Source organism: Periplaneta americana, chromosome 3 (assembly GCF_040183065.1).
Source record: "Periplaneta americana isolate PAMFEO1 chromosome 3, P.americana_PAMFEO1_priV1, whole genome shotgun sequence".
NCBI lineage: Eukaryota > Metazoa > Arthropoda > Insecta > Blattodea > Blattidae > Periplaneta > Periplaneta americana.
Genome location: NC_091119.1, coordinates 195,621,622 through 195,644,617, shown reverse-complemented (window position 1 = coordinate 195,644,617; position 22,996 = coordinate 195,621,622). Strand labels below are relative to the sequence as shown.

Sequence of the window (22,996 nt, the reverse complement as noted above, 5' to 3'; positions counted from 1 at the left end):
AGAGAGAAAGGAAGAAAGGAAGAAAGAAAGAAAGAAAGAAAGAAGGGAAGAAACAAACAAACCTATAAACGAAAGAAAGAAAGAAAGAAAAAAGAAAGAAGGAAAGACAGAGAGAAAGAAAGAAAGAGAGAAAGACAGAAGGGAAGAAAGAAAGAAATAAAGAAAGAAAGAAAGAAAGAAAGAAAGAAAGAAAGAAAGAAAGAAAGAAAAAGAAATCTATCTCAATTTAAATCTCGAAGTACACACATCAAAGTACCGAATAAATGAAGAGTATCCAATGCATTATCAACGTCTTAACAGTAATATGGCTTGAGGTAAAGCGATATGCAAAGCAGTGAGACTCTATGCCAGTGTTTTTTTTTTCATCTTTTGCAACATGTGACACACTAAATATGTCGGTGGAAATTAGCATAAATTATTTGATGATGTTGGATTGAAGAAACTATAAGAAGCTACAAAATTTCGTTAATCAAGTGATTGATAATGAATAATACTTGTCAACATATCACACTGTTTTCGTAGTGTATTAATATTCTTTAAGTTTTAAGATTAAGTTATTCTTAATTATTAATACTTATGTTAGTTAACTGTACTAACTTAAAAAAAATTGGAAACGTATTTATAAATAAATTTGTTGGGACCGGGTCCTCGTCTAATAGAAAAAGAATTTACCGGGCCGCGATCTCTGAAAGGTTGAGAACCACCGCTCCAGAGAAAAGTGAGCGTAGGTAATCTGCATTTCTTCCAGAGTTTTATTGTTGGGATACCTACAGTATATACTTCATTGGCGAGCTGCACAAAAATAACAAATACAGACAATTTTTTGACTGAAAGAATCCTCCGAACTCTATCCCTGTAGGCTGGAATAGACTCGATATAAGAAAATTTATTTTAATTCGTGTTTGATCCTCCTCAGCATCGCTACTTCCATAGCAAAATAAAGGTTGAAATGGAGACATTCACATGTGAAGCATGAAGAAGCTGATCGACTCTCGCTAACCAGCAGGCCATTATAACACTACAAGATGCTCACACAAAACAGTGAAAAATTATTTAGCATTGCTAAATGATGGCGTATTTGAGCCACACAACAGTGCCACTCGAGAGCGCTGGTAAGTGGCTTTTATAATTTACTTTCTGGAAGCATAATGACGTATCTGAGAGCGAAAATAATGTTTCTTTCCGCTAATATGTACATAAAACATATTTGTTTGTGTTATTAGATTTCTTTGGCCAAGCAATCTTCGGTATAATGTTCCTTAAGAAAATGAATAACTTTACTTACCTTTGGAATGTCATGTGGGTAATTGTTATCTCTGGGTGGTAGTTTCGGTGGTTTGTCACTGCGGCGCTGCAGTAGCTGTTGCTGTTGCTGGAGCAATTGTTCCCTAGTAGCGGCCACCATTCCAGTTCCGTTTCCAGTGCCCGTGGTTCCAGTGCCTACGCCTGAACTGCCCGAAGAGCCTCCACTGCCGGCAACGCTGTAAGGATCCTCGTCTGGAATTGGTATACGGGGACGGTTCCGGATGTCTATAGCTCGCTTAACTGCAACACAGAAAAAATACATTCCTTATTATTTATGTAATACGAAGGTGAAGATCATATTCCTCTGTGGAACTATATTTTTTTATTATTTTGCTCAATGACGTATTGAGATCATATTCCTCTGTGGAACTATAATTTTTTATTATTTTGCTCAATGACGTATTGAGATCATATCCCTCTGTGGAACTATAATTTTTTATTATTTTGCTCAATGACGTATTGAGATCATATTCCTCTGTGGAACTATAATTTTTTATTATTTTGCTCAATGACGTATTGAGATCATATCCCTCTGTGGAACTATAATTTTTTATTATTTTGCTCAATGACGTATTGAGATCATATCCCTCTGTGGAACTATATTTTTTTATTATTTTGCTCAATGACGTATTGAGATCATATCCCTCTGTGGAACTATAATTTATTATTATTTTGCTCAATGACGTGTTGAGATAAAGAGACCATTCTCTTCGGAAGTGGGATGTCTAAAGACATACATTGTGTTCTTTGAATAATAATTCATGAATGAAACTGTGACAGTGATACCATTCCCAATATCTTAAACATACTGAGTTATACTATTACGAAATGCGTGAAAGGCATGAGAAAGTATGCACCTTTGTGGCACTCATTTTCTTAAATAGTGAGGAATCACTTATAAACTATGGGATATCAGCGTCGTTCTTAATGATTCACGTTGTCAGAGAAGAATGATAGCTTCCCATCATTGCACGTTATTAGTAATACGGCTGATTACGTTACCAGACAAATTGAAATCTGTGCCTTCGCCATAGCGTCATCGACGAACTTCCGGCAGGGAAGGAAACACGGATGGTAATGAGTCAGCAGCACACGTGCACTGATCGACGAGAAAAGCAGGGAATGGCTGCACCAACAGGTAAACAAATTCTGTGGAATGTCATTTCATGCTATGGCGAAACTTGCTTCTTTCACAAGGATGAACATTCAATCCTATTGCTATTTGTATAATACGCAGTAATTCATTTGGCACATTTCTTACAAAATACTTGAACAAGCTACCATTCCTATACTCTTTAATTGATGAATTAAATTCCATTACAACTCGAGAAAACAGGGATACAATACTCGGAATGACCTTTCATTCTCCTTTGACCATTGCACCATTATCGCTGTATCACTTTATGCTCTTATATAAAATACTAGCTGAAATAACCCGTCGTTGCCTGTGTTTTCCTTTCTGCTTCTATTTTTAATTAAATTGGTTATTAGGCTTTCCGAAAATCTCGGAAATCCAACTACACACTACCAAAACGAATTGTCTTTACTAAACTTTCCTCATCCCTAAAAGATGAATCTTTCTATAGCGTTCACGTAATGAATTAATGAACTTCTTAGCTAAATGCCTGCCAGGGTTAACTCAATTTAGTCACCTGTAGATCAGGCATCAAAAAGAAAACATTTCGTCATGTGCCTTACGTTCAACTGTTTTTAATATATATTTATTTGTTTTTGTTTATTTATCTATTTATTCATTTATTTCTTTATTCTGACGTAGTTAAGGCCATTAGGCCTTCTTCCACACCGCCAGAAATACGAATAAAATAATAGAAAATGAAACTGCAAACAAAGTAAAACCAAACGAAAATATATACAGGCTACAGCCACACAACTTAGACTGTCTAGATTTTGGTCTTCATGATGTATCAACAATCTTATTTCATGTCATGTTATTTTTCCATGGCCTCATGGAAGTCGATGTTGAATAAAACAATCAATAATAAAGAACAACTGACGTATAAAATTGCATTTTAATATTATACATCAATGTTTGATCGTATTTATTTTTATTTGTTATCTTTTTAATCAATTTAACATCCATTTGTCCGATTTTAATGTAGCCTATGTTCTTCTTCTGGTTATGAAGGTTAAAAGTGGAAACTTTGGCAAGTATCTGTCAAAGCGTGTATATTTGTATAGAATACATACATATATACATACATACATACATAGCCACATTGACTTTTATATATAAGATATATTGAGCTTGTTTTCCAAAGGCGACTTTCCAAGTCTCTAAAAGCCTCAACAACTGAAAAAGGGCATTGAATAATTGTCTTAACTCGCAGTACTGATATTCCAAAGTATTCGAAATCATCCACTCCATCTACATGGCAAGAGAAACTCTTCATTGAGAACCCTCCGTCTGACTTCAGTAATTCTGTTCCATTACACGTATAAAGACTTAAAATGGTGAAAGGGATACTGACTGTTCAATGCCACCTGAAGAAACACCTACAAGTCATAGAAAAAGCTGAAAATTCCGTGTGTGGGGATACAGGAAATACGGTTAGCTCGTCTGGCCGCGAAACCAGGTGGCCCGGGTTCGATTCCCTGTCGGGGCAAGTTACCTGGTTGAGGTTTTTTCCGGGGTTTTCCCTCAACCCAATACGAGCAAATGCTGGGTAACTTTCGGTGCTGGACCCCGGACTCATTTCACCTTCATCTCATTCAGACGCTAAATAATCTAGATGTTGATAAAGCGTTGTAAAATAACCTACTAAAAAAAAGATCCAGGAAATAGGAAGAAACTTTATGACATATGTTGCTCCAATGTCTCGAATTATATGTAGTATATTTAATTATAGAGAATTGCAGATTTAAGTAAGTTAAACTTATATTATTTAACTCTTATCTCTGGGTTATATATTTAATCCTGGTGAACGGAGCGCATAAAAGAACAAAAAAATTCGCTTAGGTTTTTCGGGCAATCTCAATTTTCCCTGAAAAAAAAAAAATACATACGTTCTTCAATTTCTTGTACTTCTTCATGTTTTTCTTTCTGCCATGAATTTATTTTTTAGGCTGTTTTATTCTTGAATTTGAACTTCAGTTTATTATGTATTGAATCTTCCCTTCAGCACAATATACTCTCTTTCAGGGAATGCTAGAATTTTTGTTCCTTATATACGATTTTTAGATTTTTCATTCCTCTTCTAGTAATAATTACACTGCTTACTTTAATTCGTTGTGACTTCTATTATTGTTTATTTTGTATTGTCGAAATTATAAAAATAAAAAAAAAATAAAGTTCAATGTATTTTTTGGGAAACCAACTGTTTTGCATTCTTTCTGCATTTTCCGTACCAAGGTACTATTCTATTTCTTTATAAAGACAGAATGACAGACGGCATGCCCAAAAACAATTTTCGGCTTTGGTGTTGCTGAAAACGTGTATATTTGTGAAAACCTGAAAATTATTTTTTTTGCAGTATCACAAACTTTTCTCTAATAAAATAATAAAAATGGAAGTGATAATTTAACTTGCAAGGAATCTAAAGGTGAGAAAAACTGAGTTTATATATGAATTTATCATCAATTATTATCGATTAGTTATTTACAGTCTTAGTAGGGTTCTTCTAGTTACTATATTTTACAATAGATTTTAGCTACAGTATAATTCGAAACCTGACAATTACATAATAATTGTTGAAAAATCTGTTTTATATAATATAATATATAAATACAATGATTATCATATTAATGTGTAGAAACAATACTAGTTGTTATCAGATACTAGCCATGGTCCATTTCCCTTCCCCTCCCATGTAGAAAAGAAATTTAAATTTAATATAATTCATCTTCTTCATCCCATTCCATAGACATTCAGGTCAAGACGCATATCTTCGTCCACTTTAGGGGGGCGTTCTCTCCGAAACCGTTCCTAGGTTCCCAACCTACCGTAATATCTCTACCAGGATTCATTCCTTGAGAGCACTTCCAAGGGCGCTTCGACACCTTGGAAGGGCTTGGAATGGATCCTGTGCTACTTGGTCATTTGGCGGTATGAACTTAGGGCGGGGATATAGGGGGCCTCAATTGGGTGAGCGAGTGAGGATTCACATGCGGCCGGTGTGCTGGTACACCTCATCCTCATTCATACCATAAATTCAGGGTGCACAATAGACCTCAGTATGGCCGGGCCTTGCCACCGTGACCTAACCTCACCTAACTTGAAAGATCATAGCAGTGTTTTAGATGATGACTTGTTTGTGGCAGTGTGTATTGAAGACGTTTGAAACAGCAACAAAAATTTTGTTTCGATGAGCCGAAAACAGTTTGTCGCAGTGTGAGTCAACACTTAAAATGTATTTTATTCTATTCCCACTCCTACACTTTTTAATACCCTGTAGTGCACTGTTTTATTGTGTCCATTTAGACAGTTGATAATTCGTACATTGTGTAATTGCACACGTAATAACAGATTCGATTTCCAACAAGTAATTACACCTTCATCCTCACCGCTACGCAGGGAAGCGGCCGTCGTGCTGGGTTGCCTCCTACACGGCTGACTCCCCCGCCACGCCGAGGTTGCGGCATCACATCACCGATATTAATGAGAGAAATCTTCATCTCCATGGCGACGGAAATGAATGGGAAAATCTTCATTACGGAGTTTGTATTTAATCGTTTGTTTGTTTCGTGAGTCCGTTCACACCTCACGTACTAATTGAAAGAGCTATTCATGCATCGTATGAACGTAGTCAGAAATTAATGTGGGGTGTCTATACAGGGTGTTAAAACATTCAGTATTTTCAGAGGTGGAGTATTGATCGAAGCAAGGAAAAAATTATAATAAAATTAGATCCTAAAATCATTATCTTCCGTGATATGAGTAGGCCTACTTGCTTATCACCATCATAACAAATACTTACTTACTGGCTTTTAAGGAACCCGGAGGTTCATTGCCGCCCTCATATAAGCCCGCCATTGGTCCCATCGGCAAGATTAATCCAGTCTCTACCATCATACCCCACCTCCCTCAAATCCGTTTTAATATTATCTTCCCATCTACGTCTCGGTCTCCCCAAAGGTCTTTTTCCCTCCGGCCTCCCAACTAAATCTCTCTATATTCATTTCTGGATTCGCCCATACGTGCTACATACCCTGCCCATTTCAAACGTCTGGATTTAATGTTCCTAATTATGTCAGGTGAAGAATACAAAGCGTGGAGTTCTGTGTTGTGTAACTTTCTCCATTCTCCTGTAACTTCATCATCATAACAAATGCTCAGTGTAATTTTCTTTAAAGAAAAGATCACTCATTATTCTCAGACGTGGTAGTAATCAACAAAACAAAAACAAATCCATAAGAAAACAGGATGTAATATTTAGATAGGCGGTAGTATTAATCAAAACAAAAATAATTCCAGTAAACATGGATCCTAAAATTAAATTTTGTACGAAAAGAAAGGCTTTGAAATTGGTATTGTAAAATCAGCATATCTTGTAATATGAGCTCTTTGCTTGTTTCTTATTTAATATACTTTATCAAATCGGAATTGAAGTAAACAAAAGAGAACAAGATGTGATTCCCTGAGGGGATGCGTTACAATGAATGCATGTTACATTCAGCATGATGTTGATGAACAAGTATTCATATCTCGGAAGATATTAATTTTATAATCCAAGTTTATTAGACTTTTTTGTATCGTTTTGATGAATACTAACACCTCTGAGAATACTGAATACTCCTTTTTAAAATGAAAATCACATTGAGCATCTCCTATGAGATGAGCAAGTACTCATATCTCGGTAAGATAGCCTATTAATTTTAGGGCACATATTTATCATACCTTTTTTTTCCTTTGACTATTACACTTTTACACGTCACACTACTTTTGACCAATAAAACGATACGAAAGGACGTCTCTCACCCAATCATGGCTGCTTATCGAACAATTTTATCGCTTCCCTAGCGTTTGTTTTTATCACTACCCTAGCATTTGTTTCTTTGTTTGCCAACATTTCAAACTGCAAATTCTTTACGGTATTATAAAACATGCTTTGTGATCGTCATTTGTTTACAGCATAGACAGTCAACTGAAAATGGCGGCACCGTTCAAACGTTTTGGTGAAGGTAACATTAGTGAAATAGAATTTCAGTAAGTCAATTAATATTTTATTTCATTAGAGTACTTTATTTTTTCTAGTCTTCATATACTTTCTTCTAATAGTGTAATAGTCAATTAAATTCCACTCGAGTTTTGATTTTCTCTAGATAAATCAGTATAATTTAAAGCTATAATAACCAAGTGGCACTCTTTAACGCTGGACATGATGTATGTTTTTAGACCTTTCTGTTATTACCAAGTTACTGTTCTTCATAAGTTACAAACTTCTGTCCTTTGATGAATATTTAATCCCATTAGTCTACACAATATATAGGCCCTACACTATTTACTGTATGTCGATTTAGAGCATGCTTTTTACTGGATCCGTTACTTCAGCTATTCTTTAGTCCTGGAAATTATTATTCTGACTGTGGTACATATTTCCATTCTTCCGAATGACTAACCAGGAAGCGGCGTGTTGTCGCCGTCAGTCGAGACTGTTGCCACATAGTGGCATGAAATTGAAAGTTTGCCCAGCGTCTAAGGTTGTCACCAGTGTACTTAAAGTATTGCGAAAGTTCTGTGTATAATGTGACAGAAATAGTGTGAAAAATTTAACAACACACGGGTAGATCGCTGGTAGACACAGGAAAAATACGGTTATATGACTCGAGAAGACAAATTTTTTGCTACATTGTCACCAAATTCCAATGGAAATGCTGCGACGTGAGAAAATGCCCCATTACGGCGATAAGGGAATTCGTCGAAATGAGCATTTATTCGAATCGATTTCGTGCGGGAAGAAGTGTGCACATGGTTCGATTTTTTCCCGTGCATAAGTATAATTTCGCCAAATACTTCATAGGGATTGATTCAATTCAATTTATTTGGCCATTAGACATACAGTTTAAGGCTTCGTCAGAATACATTGAAAAAACATATAAATACATTTTAAAAAACACTAATAAAGAAACAGTAAAATTTAAGTAATACAATGAAAACATGAAATAGTCTGAAACTTTTAAATTGAAGAAAACTAACTAAATTGCAATTAAACTTATTTATTAAAATACAATTTCATACAAATTTGTGTTGAAAAACTCAGCAACAGAATAAAAAGGATTATTTAATAACCAATTGTAAAATCTAGTTTTGAAGCTATTGATTGGTAATTTATAATATTGACTTGGGAGCTTATTATATAATTTCATCCCCATAATTAAAAAGTTTGTGTTGCTCTTGTGTAATCTACAATATGGAATATTAATTTGTTCACTATTTCTAATTTCATTATCATGTATATTGGCCACTAATGAGTAATTGTCGATATTTTGTCGAGTGTAAAGTACTAGATCATATATATATACAAATTTATGATTGTTAAAATCCGTGATTGTCTGAAAAGTGGCCGACAATGTTCCAGATAGTTTGATTTACATAAAATTCTAATGGCTTTCTTTTGTAAAATCAAGACGCTTCCAATATTGGTTCCATTACACCAGAAAATTAGGGCATATTGAATTATCGACTGAAAGAAAGAAAAATAGGCACATCTTAAATAATTCTGAGAAACGCAAGTAGTTAATTTCTTTAACAATTACAAAACTCTTGATAGAGTGAACTGTGGATGTGAACTGACAAATGAGACATACGTCGTCTAAATTCTAGATAGGGTCCACACCTGTGGAGTAACGGTTAGCGCGTCTGGCAGTGAAACCAGGTGGCCCGGGTTCGATTTCCGGTCGGGGCAAGTTACGTGGTTGAGGTTTTTTCCGGGGTCTTCCCTCAACCCAATATGAGCAAGTGTTGGGTAACTTTCGGTGTTGAACCCCGGACTCATTTCACCGGCATTATCACCTTCATCTCATTCAGATGCTAAATAACCTAAGATGTTGATAAAGCGTCGTAAAATAACCTACTGAAATAAAAAAATAAATAAATTCTAGACAGATTGTAACTCTTGATAATATGTTTTCACGCAGCATCAAACGCTGTTTTGGAAAGTGCAGTGCATTTTGAAGGTATGAGATGTACGAGTATCTGGCTGGAAGCTTGTCGAACTCTATCGGTTCTGTATTCGTGTAATTGACTCAGGGTATTTACGCATTGCGCAACGATCCTGGCACGAATGCATGACTTCCAGTGGCTGCAGACACAGAATGTGCGCATCGAGATTGTGAAATTGAAACCAATGCTGGCGAGAAAAACCGTGCTCACGTCTGCAGGAATGGAATCTCTCCGCTCTCAAAAGCATATTTTTGTGGAAAGTTCATTACTCTACTGTTACCACATATCATTCTCTCCGTACGTGCAAGCGTTTAATACACAAACAACACTGGAGATAGAAAAGTGGTTCATTCATTTCAATTACCATTTTGAACTTTCAAAAATAAAACTTCTGACTTTAGACTACAAGACTGAAGAATAAATTAATATATAAGAGACGAGTTAGAAGTGCCACCAATAATAACATGAATCTAAAATATCAGGAGAGTCAGGGATAGAAGAGATGCAGAGTTATTTTTACAGTGAATACTCAGCTCTTGCTGGCGGATCCAACACGAAGAATTTACCCCGCTCGTTTACACCGTTTGAATATTAAATCATAACTAAACAGACTGGTCTCGCGGTCGGCATGCCGGTTTCCATATCTGGACATTCCGGGATCAATTCCCAGACTCCGGGGAAGTTTCCTTGAAGAAGAAAGGTTCTCTGGGCGTCAGATTCTGGAAATTTGTTTGAATGTGAGTGTGATTGCGAGTGTGCCGGATTATTAATTAACCAGTCTTCAAGTAAAATACAATGCATGTCAGAACTGTCGCTGGGCAGAAACCTGAGCACAAGTTTCAATGTTATATTGTTTATAAAGAAACCATACCTACAATATGAGCTCAACCGAAAATTACTAAGGTCTGCTACTGTGTTAATAGTGAATTAAAAAAACACGTTTCGTCACATTGTTGACATGTAACGCCATCTATGAGCTCAACTGGAAATCACTAAGAGATGCTAGAGAGTCAACAATGAATTAAAAAACACGTTTCAACGTCACATTGTTGACATGTAACGCCATCTATGAGCTCAACTGGAAATCACTAAGAGATGCTAGAGAGTCAACAATGAATTAAAAAACGCGTTTCAACGTCACATTGTTGACATGTAACGCCATCTATGAGCTCAACTGGAAATCACTAAGAGATGCTAGAGAGTCAATAATGAATTAAAAAACACGTTTCAACGTCACATTGTTGACATGTAACGCCATCTATGAGCTCAACTGGAAATCACTAAGAGATGCTAGAGAGTCAACAATGAATTAAAAAACACGTTTCAACGTCACATTTGTAGTATGAATACAATACAATAAGTAAATCAAACTCAGAAACAGGCCAGTCGTGAATGCAGAACTCAGAACCCTACACATTGTTGAAATGTAACGCCATCTATGAGCTCAACCAGAATGCATTGAGATGCTAGACAGTCAACAAATTAAAAAAAAACACGTTTCAACGTCACATTGTTGATGAGTTAACCCTATTTATGAGCTCAACCAGAAAGCACTAAGAGACGCTAGTTAACAATGAATAAAAATAAATCGTCGTCATCGTTCTGTGAACTCCGAGGCTTTATATTCAATGCATATTGTTCAATTACTCACACCTCACGTTGCATCTCTCAACAAATTCTGTTCAGGGAAATGTGAGATATATACCAACTAAGCGAAATTAAGACAGAAAATGTATAACACGCCTGCAGGCACTCTTAAGCCTTCTAATGAAAATGGCCAACAGTTTAACATGTCGCATAACAACTCTGTGAAATTAAATTTGTGCATGGCCTTGGAAATTCCATTCTCCCGCTTATCTGGACGCAGCAGAGTTCTGCTTAATAGAAATTCTTTAAATTCAAAACTGACTAGCAGTTAGGTACAATTCGATTTTTTTAAGAGCAAAAAACCGATTTCAAGGTTTCTAGGTACATCGTCCTCTGACGAAGGGGGGCAGCATCCGTCTTTGTGCATCCTCTGCTGCTGATTCCGATGTGGCAAATCTGCTTTTAAGAACCGGTTGGTTACTTTTCAAGTGATATCCATTTCGAACTTCACGGAAACCCATTCAACGTGCTTTTTGAAAGATAGTGAGCCGTGCTACAGCTACGGGGTGGCCCTTTTAACTCACTTCATTGGGAAGTTAATCACAGCATCCGTGAGGAGCGGTCAATAGACCCGAGGTCCAAGACAAGCTGTCAAGTTTCTCATTACCGGATCTGTGTGTTTGAACGTCAGTCCGTAGCAAGAATCGGGATGCTACAGTCAATACGCTGCTCTTTGATGACGATTTGTTAAATGAACAAAACTAAAAATAGTACAAGAAACTGAACATGAATTAAATGTAATTTTTTAATCAAATCTCTGTTGCAAAATGAAGAATTATTATGATCTTCAGAATAAAGTTACCTATTAGAAAAAAAAACTGTTGTAAAATGACGATTAGTTATCGTAGAAATAGTTAACTTCTGAGCAATAAATTTAACAAATTTCAAAATAAGAAAATTAAAAATCATGGAAAAGGAAATTGAAATTTTAGAAGAAGAAGAAACAGAAGAACCATGTGCTGGTATGAAACAAGGCTTTAACCATATCATAAATTATATAGAGGGCATCATGCCAGAAGGACGTATCAAGAAAACTGCAAGTTTACATTACAGCCATTTAAATTATAGAATAATTTATCTTTCTTTGTCTGCAAAACGAGATACTCTTATTCTTTCTCATGTCCACTGTAATTTTCAAACATTTCTTTTCCAACATAAATAGGTTCCATTAAAATAGGTCAGCAACTCTGTATTTTTATACGTCCTTCTAGTATGATGCCCTCGATATAATAAATTATTTCTCGATACACCGACTTTGAAAATATAAGTACGGTGAAATTTACATTTAAAATTTAAAAAAAAATATTAAGAAAAATTAACATGGCGGTAGATAAGTAATTGCTAATTATTAACTTTATTTACTTATGAATATGCTTTCAAAAAACTGAAAGCTAGAATTTATAAAACATTTATATCACTGATTGTTCTTCATGGTTGTGAAACTTGGACTCTCACTTTGAGATAGGAACAGAGGTTAACGGTATTCGAGAATTAGGTGCTTAGGAAAATATTTGGGGCTAAGAGGGATGAAGTTACACAACGTAGAACTACACGCATTGTATTCTTCACCTGACATAATTAGGAACATTAAATCCAGACGTTTGAGATGGGAAGAGCATGTTGCACGTATGAACGAATCCTGAAATGCATATAGAGTTTTAGTTGGGAGGTCGGAGGAAAAAGACCTTTGGGAAGGCCGAGACGTAGATGGGAGGATAATATAAAATGGATTTGAGGGAGGTGGGATATGATGATAGAGAATGGATTAATCTTGCTCAGGATATGGATCGATGGCGGGCTTATGTGAGGGCGGCAATGAACCTCTGGGTTCTCAAAAAGTCATTTGTAAGTAAGTAATAAGTATGAATCTTAGTTATAAATTATTTCCAGTGATTAAATTCGAGCACTTATTTTATCATTATTGTCCGTAATTACTTAAATCTCTTGCTTACAGTTCCTTCTTCTCTTTGCCTATCTACAGTGCAATATTGAACAACCGAACACGAGTACCGTTCTCCAACCAGGAGATCAACCGTGAAAGGAATGTGCTTACTATTGCATCATCTATTGGAGCGAAGTAGATATATAATATTATCGTTATAACGTCTGTTTAAAAACCATGCGCTCTCCTCCATATGTTATTTCCTGTATGGAGAGATTAAAAGACCAGGAGATTAACTGTGATCTAATTTTGCAACTAGGGTAGTATCAATATGTGTGATCAATGTTAAGGGTTGTGCTGTGAGAGCTAGCCAATAGAGATAAGAGTACCCACGTGTGTGACCTTATGACATCTTATGACATCAACATTCATTCACAGCATTACCCCGCTTCGTCTCAGTCCCCAAAGACTTTCTCGTGGTTGAAGTACAGTATTGTTCATATGGGGCGAATACATTTAAATTAATTCTATGTTTGAATACTTAATATGTTCATTTATGTTTAACGTAGGGCTATGTAATAGCTTTTGTTTATTATTATTTTTTTGTTTTCCTTATAATCCCAATATTGCTTGTGATATTTAAATCTTGTTGTCAAATATTGTGTTAATTAATAGTACATTATGCAACGAGCCTATAATGAAGGTAATTAAGAAGGGAATATGGATATTTATGAAACGAGCGCAAGCGAGTTTCATAATTTTCATACGAGCTTCTTAATTACCATTATAGGCGAGTTTCATACGACTTTTTATGCTCGACCATATTTCTAACTTGATATTATTAATTTTCTTTGTATCTGACCTTGGCCAATGTCCCGTATGTTGTGAGATGTGCGCAGACGCGAAAGTATTGATTTTTTCCGAGGAACAGATGTTCACATTGACCTTGCTAGGGCATAAGAACCTACAGAGATAACATTGAAATTAAATTAGACATTGAAAAATGAGATGACAAATTGAATTTATTTGAATATTATTTACAATTAATGCTAATTATTATAGTAACAGAAGTGACAGTATTGGATTTCCAGCCTCCGTGACTTTTCGCTAATTCTCTTTCGATTGCATATCCGAGAATAATCGATGCTTGCGGTTTTATAACGGTAGAAAGCTGACCTGTCATTGGCTGAACACTTGTAACCTGAGTCGTCATTGGCTGAAAGACCTGACCTTTAATGAGTAGGTGTACTTTAATGATATGCATTAAAGGTCTGCTACCAGGTGTATAATTACTACATTTCGGCATGGTCGAGCATAAATTAAATTAAAGTCCGCTAGAGATATAAAAACCCTGAATACTAGATTTTTCCGTAGGATTTTCAACAGATTCCTTATCCAACATCTTGGTAGATCATATAGATAAACTTTTCCCACCTCCGCCTACGCGGATCTGAAACCAAAGACCATGGCTTACATCGCACCGTCAAAGCTTCCTTGTTGCGTACACAATGGTCAGCATCCTCAAGACTCTCCGCATCAGTTGTTTAATAATTTCAAACAACTGTCTGTCCTCGTCTTGTAAAGTATGTGCCCAACAATGCATCTCTCTTAAAGAAACTTTGACGCTGACGGTTCTCTATCCAATGACCTCAGAATAAATCAATAAATTCTTGTTTCAGCGGCCTAACTAAACGCGTGAAACATCGCAAACCATGAGCAAGCGACCTTGTGACAAACAATCGCGCATATTTGCACATATTGTGTATTTTTATGAATTATTTACGTTTCTACGTCAGGTTCAGCAAGTTCACGCTGCAATAACAGTTACATAATAAGGTTCGTCTCTTGTTTCATCCTTGAGAAACAAGCGATTACATTAAGTAATCGCTAATTATGGTGGCGTGTTTTCTTTCTGTCTGTCGTGACCTCCCCGATATTAATTCGAGACGCAGTGCATTGTGAAGGATCCTCCCCCCCGGCAATCAGGTGAACTCCGATGACATCCGAAGTTTCAATTGAAGATTCGCTAATGGAGACACGACCGTTCCCAACACGTAAGATAAACAGGTTTGCAAAGGAAACTTAACAACCGAATATACTAACGATTTTTAAATTGGTGGGTCTGGCAGACCTCTAGCAATTCAGGCGTCTGGCGTTGCACCAGGGTTGCAAAATGTTAATTAATATTACAACTCACGATTAACGCTTCTATTAATTTAAAAAGTGATAATTAATATAAATTGCATAGTTCGTTAGAATGATTGCTATTGTCTTCGTAAACACGTTAAATACGATACCTTCGGCTTAAGATAGTTATTTCATTATCTACGCACTTTATTTATTTATTTATTTATTCTGGTGTGGTTAAGGCCATCAGGCCTTCTCTTCCACAACACCAGGAATACAAATACAATAATATAGAAAAACAGAGAGAAAAACACTATATATAGAAAATAAAGCTACACAAGAAATAAAGAGAGAGAGAGAGAAAACACTATAAACACACAAAAATATACACAGGTTGCAGTCACACAAACTTTAAATGAGTGATTAAGTATCATAATTAATTGTATCCTTACTAATTAACTAACATAAACAAAAAACTTGCAATTTTAATTAGGAAAGCAGAGAACAATTTCAACTCATTCTTCATATAGCAGACTTATTCAGGGAACTGGAGTTCCAGTCCTGTCTTTGACTGGAATGATATTTGTTAACAAGGAAGGAGGGTGAGTGTTTTTCCTGATGTTTCCCCATTTCTATCAATTTTAATATGCTTTTAATTCCACAAACTTCCTCCATTGCACTTTCAGTTTGTCTTTATTCATATAAAACAATCTTAAAAATATTATGGCTACAGGACGACATAATGAGCCTCTGAGATCATAGTTTGCTAGCTAGATTTCTATCTCTCATGATTTTGCACCGGCTCCAAAGGGATTCCAAGTGTCAATAGAAGACGCTTGACACATAGAAAGAAACTCGTATGGTACATAAAAAATCGGTTGTTACACGGAAAATGATAAGGAAAGCCAAGCGTTACATAATGAGATTTATTCAATAAATCAGAATTCAGGGCCACAAAACAAACATAAATTAAAAGTATAAAATATGTATGGAGTCACTTTCAACAATTTTGTGAAGTGCATGGCTATGAATTAAAAAGAAAAATATCAACTCAATAGATTGCAAACAATTTTAGATTGGGATTTCAAAATGAGAAAATTAAATGGTTATGAATATATTGTGAAAATCATGTGAAATGTGACTGCAAAAGTGATACAAGAAAACTATTTAGGGGATATAAACGAAATTTCAACCCGTTCGTAGATGAAGACTCTAAATGTACTAGAATAGTATATTACGATTCAAGGTTGGGAAGTGTTTTTACAAAACCGAGGAAAAGTTTGAAAAACGAGGAGAGCGAGTTTTCCAATTTCCAAGACTTTGTACTGCACTTCACAAACGTGTAGGTATATTGTACAACATTTTTGCACGATCATATTTTTAAAATTGCAAATACAATGCACTTTGCATTGAAAATTTAGAGCAAAATTATTCCAAAGCCTTCGCAAAACTATACTGTAATGGTAATTAAGCAACAATAAATGCACAGTTTTATGTTATCAAGAATGGTTTCCCTAGCAACAAGTTTGTGTGGGAATTCTAACCTTTAAGGTCTAACTGTAAATACAACGAAAAAACACGATCGTACAAAAATTTAATAGACGCCAAAAGGAAACAAATACAGAACATGCCAGAGGAAAGAAAGGTCAAATACTCTTCTTAATATATATATATATATATATATATATATATATATATAAGTTTGGGAAGTGATTTTTACAAACATTTCCGAGATTTTGTAAAGCACTTCACAAACTTGTATTGTACAACATTTTTTGTACGATCATATTTTTAAAAAGGTAAATACAATATAGTTTGCATTAAAAATTTAGAGCAGGCTTGCAGAATTGGGCGCCAATTGTGGCTTACGTCACAAGCCGTAATACGTCACTCATCCCTTCCTTTCATCCCACGAGTCATTGACTTAGGGTAGGGAATTCGTTTTCAGTGTCTGCGTTATGCGATTCCGTACGGGTCACAGAGACGTCATTCAACGTCTGTGGACTGTAGACGGGGAACCAACGCTTTCCCCATGCTTCCAAGCCTCTCTCGTCAGTTATGCATCCCTGATTTACAGCAATATTATTCCAAAGCCTTCACAAAACTGCACTGTAATGGTAACTAAGTAACAATAAGTGCACGTAATGGATCTATTTCAGTATAGTTTTATGTTATGAAGAATGGTTTCCCTAGCAACAAGTTTCTGCGTGGGAATTCTAACTTTCAAGGCCTAACAACACTGGCTGTAACTACAAGAAAAAACATGATCGTGCAAAAATGTATTTATTTCTTTCTTTTGATATACCATTGTGTTTTTTTTCTTTTGTACGGAGGAGGGACACGAAGGCTTGCACTGCAGCCTCAGGCTTATTGTGCTTACCACTCCTATTCTGTGAATGATTGGGTAGCCGAACGACCGCGCTCTTGTACAAGTAGAGCACGCTGTACCGTGACACCCGGGCTACGCTGTTTAATTCATTGTTAATCACGAATAGATTTTGTAAATTTATGTACAATGTATCAATCAAGTAACTCGCTACCTTATCCGAATGTTGAATGTTTTCAGATCTCAGAAGTTACTCAAACTGTTTCTAAAACAGTTCTCATCATACCGTTATTATCCAGTATGCAGTGATACACTTCACGCCCCATTAGAATTTGAATTGCATGGACAGCTTCAAATACTTGGGGTGTGCTATAAGCAATACCATGAGCTGTTGCCAGGAAGTCAAAAGGAGGATAGCAATGGTCAAGGAAGCTTTTAATAGAAAAAGGAGCATCTTCTGCGGACCTCTGGAAAAAGAACTGAGGAAGAGACTAGTGAAGTGCTTTGTATGGAGTGTGGCATTGTATGAGGCAGAAACATCGACATTACGACGAAGTGAAGAGAAGCGACTGGAATCATTTGAAATGTGGATATGGAGAAAGATTAAGTGTGTGAAGTGGACAGACAGAATAAGAAATGAAGGATGCTCTGGAAGGAATGGTGAACGGGAGAAGATTTCAGGGCAGAAGAAGATAACAGATGATAGATGATATTAAGATGTATAGATCATATGAGGAGACAAAGAGGAAGGCAGAAAATATGAAAGACTGGAGAATGCTGGATTTGCAGTGAAAGATCTGCCCTTGGGCAGAACACTATGAATGAATGAATGAATGAATGAATGAATGAACGAAATACTGTAAGCTAATTTTTATTAAACGCATATGAATTTGGTTTAGATTCTAATGTCCCCGTCCAATTCGGGGAATGGTCATAATAAGTGTTACTCGAGGATCCGAGCTACAATATCTTCATAATTTATTAGTAAACTCAGTTCTTCTCGTGGTATTACTTATGATAAACATCTCACGTTTTGACTTCAACTCACTCGATTACCTCACTTCTACCGATTTTGGGTATGACTCTGCACTCCGCAATGGATCATTTCTTCTCTTTTTAAAATCATCTCCCCGAGTCCTTGAGTGCAAATTTTATAATAATTCCTTGTGAAGTTCAAGGCTTAAGGCCATCCCTAATTCATTACATACCTCAAGCGCAGGATGACATAATATCACTGTTAAGGTGCGCAGTGCCTGGCCTTTGTGTAGGTGCTGTTTTACTACCCGTTCGATAAATGTTTATCCAATTTCATTGGTAACTTAACTACGACATCCTTCCTTGATTTCTATACTATAACGGAATATTTTTCTGTGAACATATTTCTTTCAATTAACATTATCTTTAATAATTTTGATGAAAGAGTGATGGAACGGAGAAAAATTCTCTCCGGCGCCGGGATTTGAACCCGGGTTTTCAGCTCTACGTGCTGATGCTTTATCCACTAAGCCACGCCGGATACAATCCCGACGCCGTTTAGAATCGTCTCAGATTAAGCTCCATCTCTTGGGTTCCCTCTGGTGGCCGCCCTCTGCACTACGTCATAGATGTCTATGAACGCAGGACCGAAGTCCATACATGTGTTGAGGTGCACTCCGATGAGTGACTGATTGGCCGGGATCCGACGGTATGGGCGCCGTCTTAAATATATGATATGCGTAATAAATCACTTTGTGATTTAAGACGGCGCCCATACCGTCGGATCCCGGCCAATCAGTCACTCATCGGAGTGCACCTCAACACATGTATGGACTTCGGTCCTGCGTTCATAGACATCTATGACGTAGCGCAGAGGGCGGCCACCAGAGGGAACCCAAGAGATGGAGCTTAATCTGAGACGATTCTAAACGGCGTCGGGCTTGTATCCGGCGTGGCTTAGTGAATAAAGCATCAGCACGTAGAGCTGAAAACTCGGGTTCAAATCCCGGCGCCGGAGAGAATTTTTCTCCGTTCCATCACTCTTTCATCATGTGATGACGCAGAATATCTGCATGGAAATATCATATGTACTTCGGTACATCAAAATATAAAATATATTTAATAATTTTGACAAGTACTGTATTAAACATACTCGCAAAATCATTTCCAATACTCTTTTTAATTTATATATCTTTTATTTTTTAATTTACTCATGCTGATTTGCAAAATTTGGTTACGTTTGTACTTGCATCTCAGTATTCATTCTAGAAATATCTTCTTTAGCAGTCGTGCTCCGAGGTTGCGTTCGTCCCTGGGTTCGAATCCTGATTGGACTGTTTAATTGTGTCAAGCGCGGTGCAGTGTCGTTACAATACTCATAAAATTGCATTTATTATTTTATTTCTTCCGAATTGTGTCAATTGTAAATGTATATATCGTCATGTGAATGCAAGAACTAGGTAACTCGAAATTTGCGTTTTTTAGTTTCCTCTTTTATAGCATAGCAAAAATCGCACAAAATGTAATCCAGGATCTAGGTAACTGATCGAACGATATTAGCGACATCTATTTTCCAATATAACAAATAGGTAAAAGAAAACGATACATATTCCTTAATGCAATAAATAAGTAAATAGGCAATGTCACAAAATATGAAAAATCGAGTTACCTAGTTCTTGCATTCAGGCGACGATATATTCTGGGCTTTCTTTTCAAAATTAACCGATCCCAACACCTATCTTGTTTATTTTAGTTAATTAGTTAGGATGGAATTAATTATGATACTTAATCACTCATTTAAAGTTTGTGTGACTGCAACCTGTATATTTTTGTGTGGCTTTACTTTGTTTATAGTGTTTTTTTTTCTCTCTATTTCTTGTGTAGCTTTAGTCTACTTTGTATATTATAGTGTATTTTTTTTCTGTTTATTTCTATTATTGTATTTGTATTCCTGGTGTTGTGGAAGAGAAGGCCTGATGGTCTTAACTACACCAGAATAAGTAAATAAATAAATAAATAAATAAATAAATAAATAAATAAACAAATATATTTAGAGTAAATTTGGCTTAAACAAAAAAACACGTTTATATATATTATATATTTCCAACTTGAAGAGTTAAGGCTGGTTCACAATAAACCGGGAACGGAAACGACAACGAGAACTACAACGGAAATAATGTTAAAATAAATGTATTTAAATGTGACCATTCACAATAGTTAATTGCGAATGTTCACATTTAAATACATTTATTTTATTCTCGTTCCCGTTGTCGTTTCCGTTCCTGTTTATTGTGAACCAGCCTTTGCGCCTTAGTCGAAATCGCGCAGCCTCCTGATGATGCAATATAAAACTGAAATAACGCATAATCAGTTAATGAATGGCACTTTATTAAATGCTGGATTATCTAACGTGAATTAAATAAACGACAGCAAGAAGGAATTTAGCCACCGGCGTAGCTCTGTTGGCTAAGGCGCTGACTTGCTGGTCCAGAGTTGCGTTCGGGCGCGGGTTCGATTCCCTCTTGGGCTGATTACCTGGTTTAGTTTTTTCCGTGGTTTTCCCCAACCGTAAGACAAATTTCAGGTAATCTATAGCGAATTCTCGGCCTCATGTCGTCAAATACCATCTCGCTATCACCAATCCCATCGACATTAAATAACCTCGTAGTTGATACAGCGTCGCTAAATAACCAAGTAAAAAAAGAAAGAAGGAATTTTCGCGAAATGGGTCCAAGAATATGTCATTACTTGACTTTCGGTCTTCGTTCGGAAAGAAGTTCGAAAAAAAAAACAACAAAAGAAATTAGCACCTATGTTAGAATCGAACCTAAGCCCGGGGGAAATCGTAAAACAACTGAAAGTATCCTATGAGGAATTTGAAAAACATTTTCTTAAAAGCCACGTTTCTGTCAACTAACCACATTGAATTCCGCCCAAAACAAAATACAGCAATAAACCTTGTAGAAAAGAGTAATATTTTTGCAATAAACAGCATTGCTGTCAGAAGCAAGGATTACGATTTCGTCACGCTCCATCTGTAGGGGACCAATAACGCTCTAAATCATCCTAAAACTGTACGTAAACGCCCTTGAGCACCAAATCACACGCTGACTAATGTAAAAGCAAGCCAGTGTTTTTGACTGGGTACGTAATTCCAACACCCGTTGTTGCCATGGTAACCTTGTTGCGTGATGCTCACGTTCACGGACAAGGACTGCTGTGTACATCTTCAATGCGCGAGGTGTAAACAGACCTCCCACACAACGCCGTCACGTGGTCGCTGGAAATGCCAGACGCAGGGCTCAATGAGTAACTCCGTTTCCTAGTACTGTACGAGATTCAATAACATCTCACAAAGAAAGGCACGATGGAAAACAAATGCAGAAGTTACTCACTTTTGCTAAAGAAAATAATAATTTATATTTTGCTTCAACATGTTTTTGGACGGCCATTCATAAAAGCAGATCTTTTAATGCTAGGCGAGTGTGTTAAAAATTTACCATTATACTCGTACCATAGTATACAAAATGTACTTTTAACGCTAGCGCCAAAAATATTTTAACACCGACTTTCAATTGTTTGCGACTTTTCTCGTGTCTTCCGTTGTTCTTCTTGTCTTCTCTTGTTCTTTTTATCTTGTCCTCGTCTTCCTATTGTTATCCTTGTTTTTCTCTGTCCTCGTCTTCCCCTTGCCCTTTTTATGTTCCCTTTGTCTTTCTCTTGTCCTCCTTGTCTCCTCCTTGTTCTTTTTTGCGCCCACCTTGTCTCGTCTTTCCCTTGTTCTCCTTGTATTCCCCTTGTTCTGATTATATTCTCCTTCTGCTCTTGTTCTCCTTGTCTTCCCCTTATTCTCTTTGCGTTTCCCTCGTTTTTCTCTTGTCTTCCCCTTGTTCTCTTTGTGTTCCCTTGTTTTCCTTATTTTCCCCATGTTATCCTTGTTTTCCTCATTCTTCTTGTATTCCTGTTGTTCTCCTTGTCTCCCCCTTATTCTCCTTGGGCCGCTTACAAAAAGAAAACACAGTTTCATGTAAAGATTTATTGGAACAGATAAAGATATTGTTTAATTATTTTTCAACATATTCTTCACCGTAAATGAAACATTTGTCATACCATGGGATCAATTTTTGTATCCCTGTGTCGTAGAAGTCTGCCGCCTGGGATCGGAACCAATGTGTGACAGCCTCTAAACCTCTTTGTTGATCCCACAGTACGACAAATATCCCAGTTCCGGTGGGGAATATGTTGAAAAATAGCTCCAATAAATATTTCCATGAAATTGTGTTTCCTTTCTGTAAACGGCTCGTGGGAAACTTACTTTCTGAGGGGTCCTCGTACTTTAATGTCCTTAATATAAGACAAATTTATTATATTGTATTAATAAAATTCATACATAAAAATCGAAATAATTTTGAATTGTATTCTCATAGTTATGAAACAAAAGGTATGAATTCTTTATGGTTGTTTGAACCAAAATGCAACACTGCTATAGTATTTAATCATAGTAGTAATTTAGGCCCAAGAATATATAACAAATTTTTATTTAGATATTCTAATCTTGTCAATTCTAATAGTTCTAGTATTAAATTTAAAAAGTTATGTATGGATTTTATGAAAA

At 36.3% G+C, this 22,996-nt stretch overlaps 1 protein-coding gene across 4 annotated transcripts in view; it reads right to left on the bottom strand.

Annotated features, from left to right (window-relative positions):
- The window catches only part of exp (expansion), a 541,237-nt gene that overhangs the window by 40,472 nt on the left and 477,769 nt on the right, over nucleotides 1-22,996 (bottom strand). For all 4 annotated transcript variants that reach the window (XM_069822437.1, XM_069822438.1, XM_069822436.1 and 1 more), the window contains exon 7: nucleotides 1,286-1,545. In XM_069822437.1, the coding sequence (XP_069678538.1) occupies nucleotides 1,286-1,545 (260 nt within the window). The remainder of the gene's footprint in view (nucleotides 1-1,285; nucleotides 1,546-22,996) is intronic.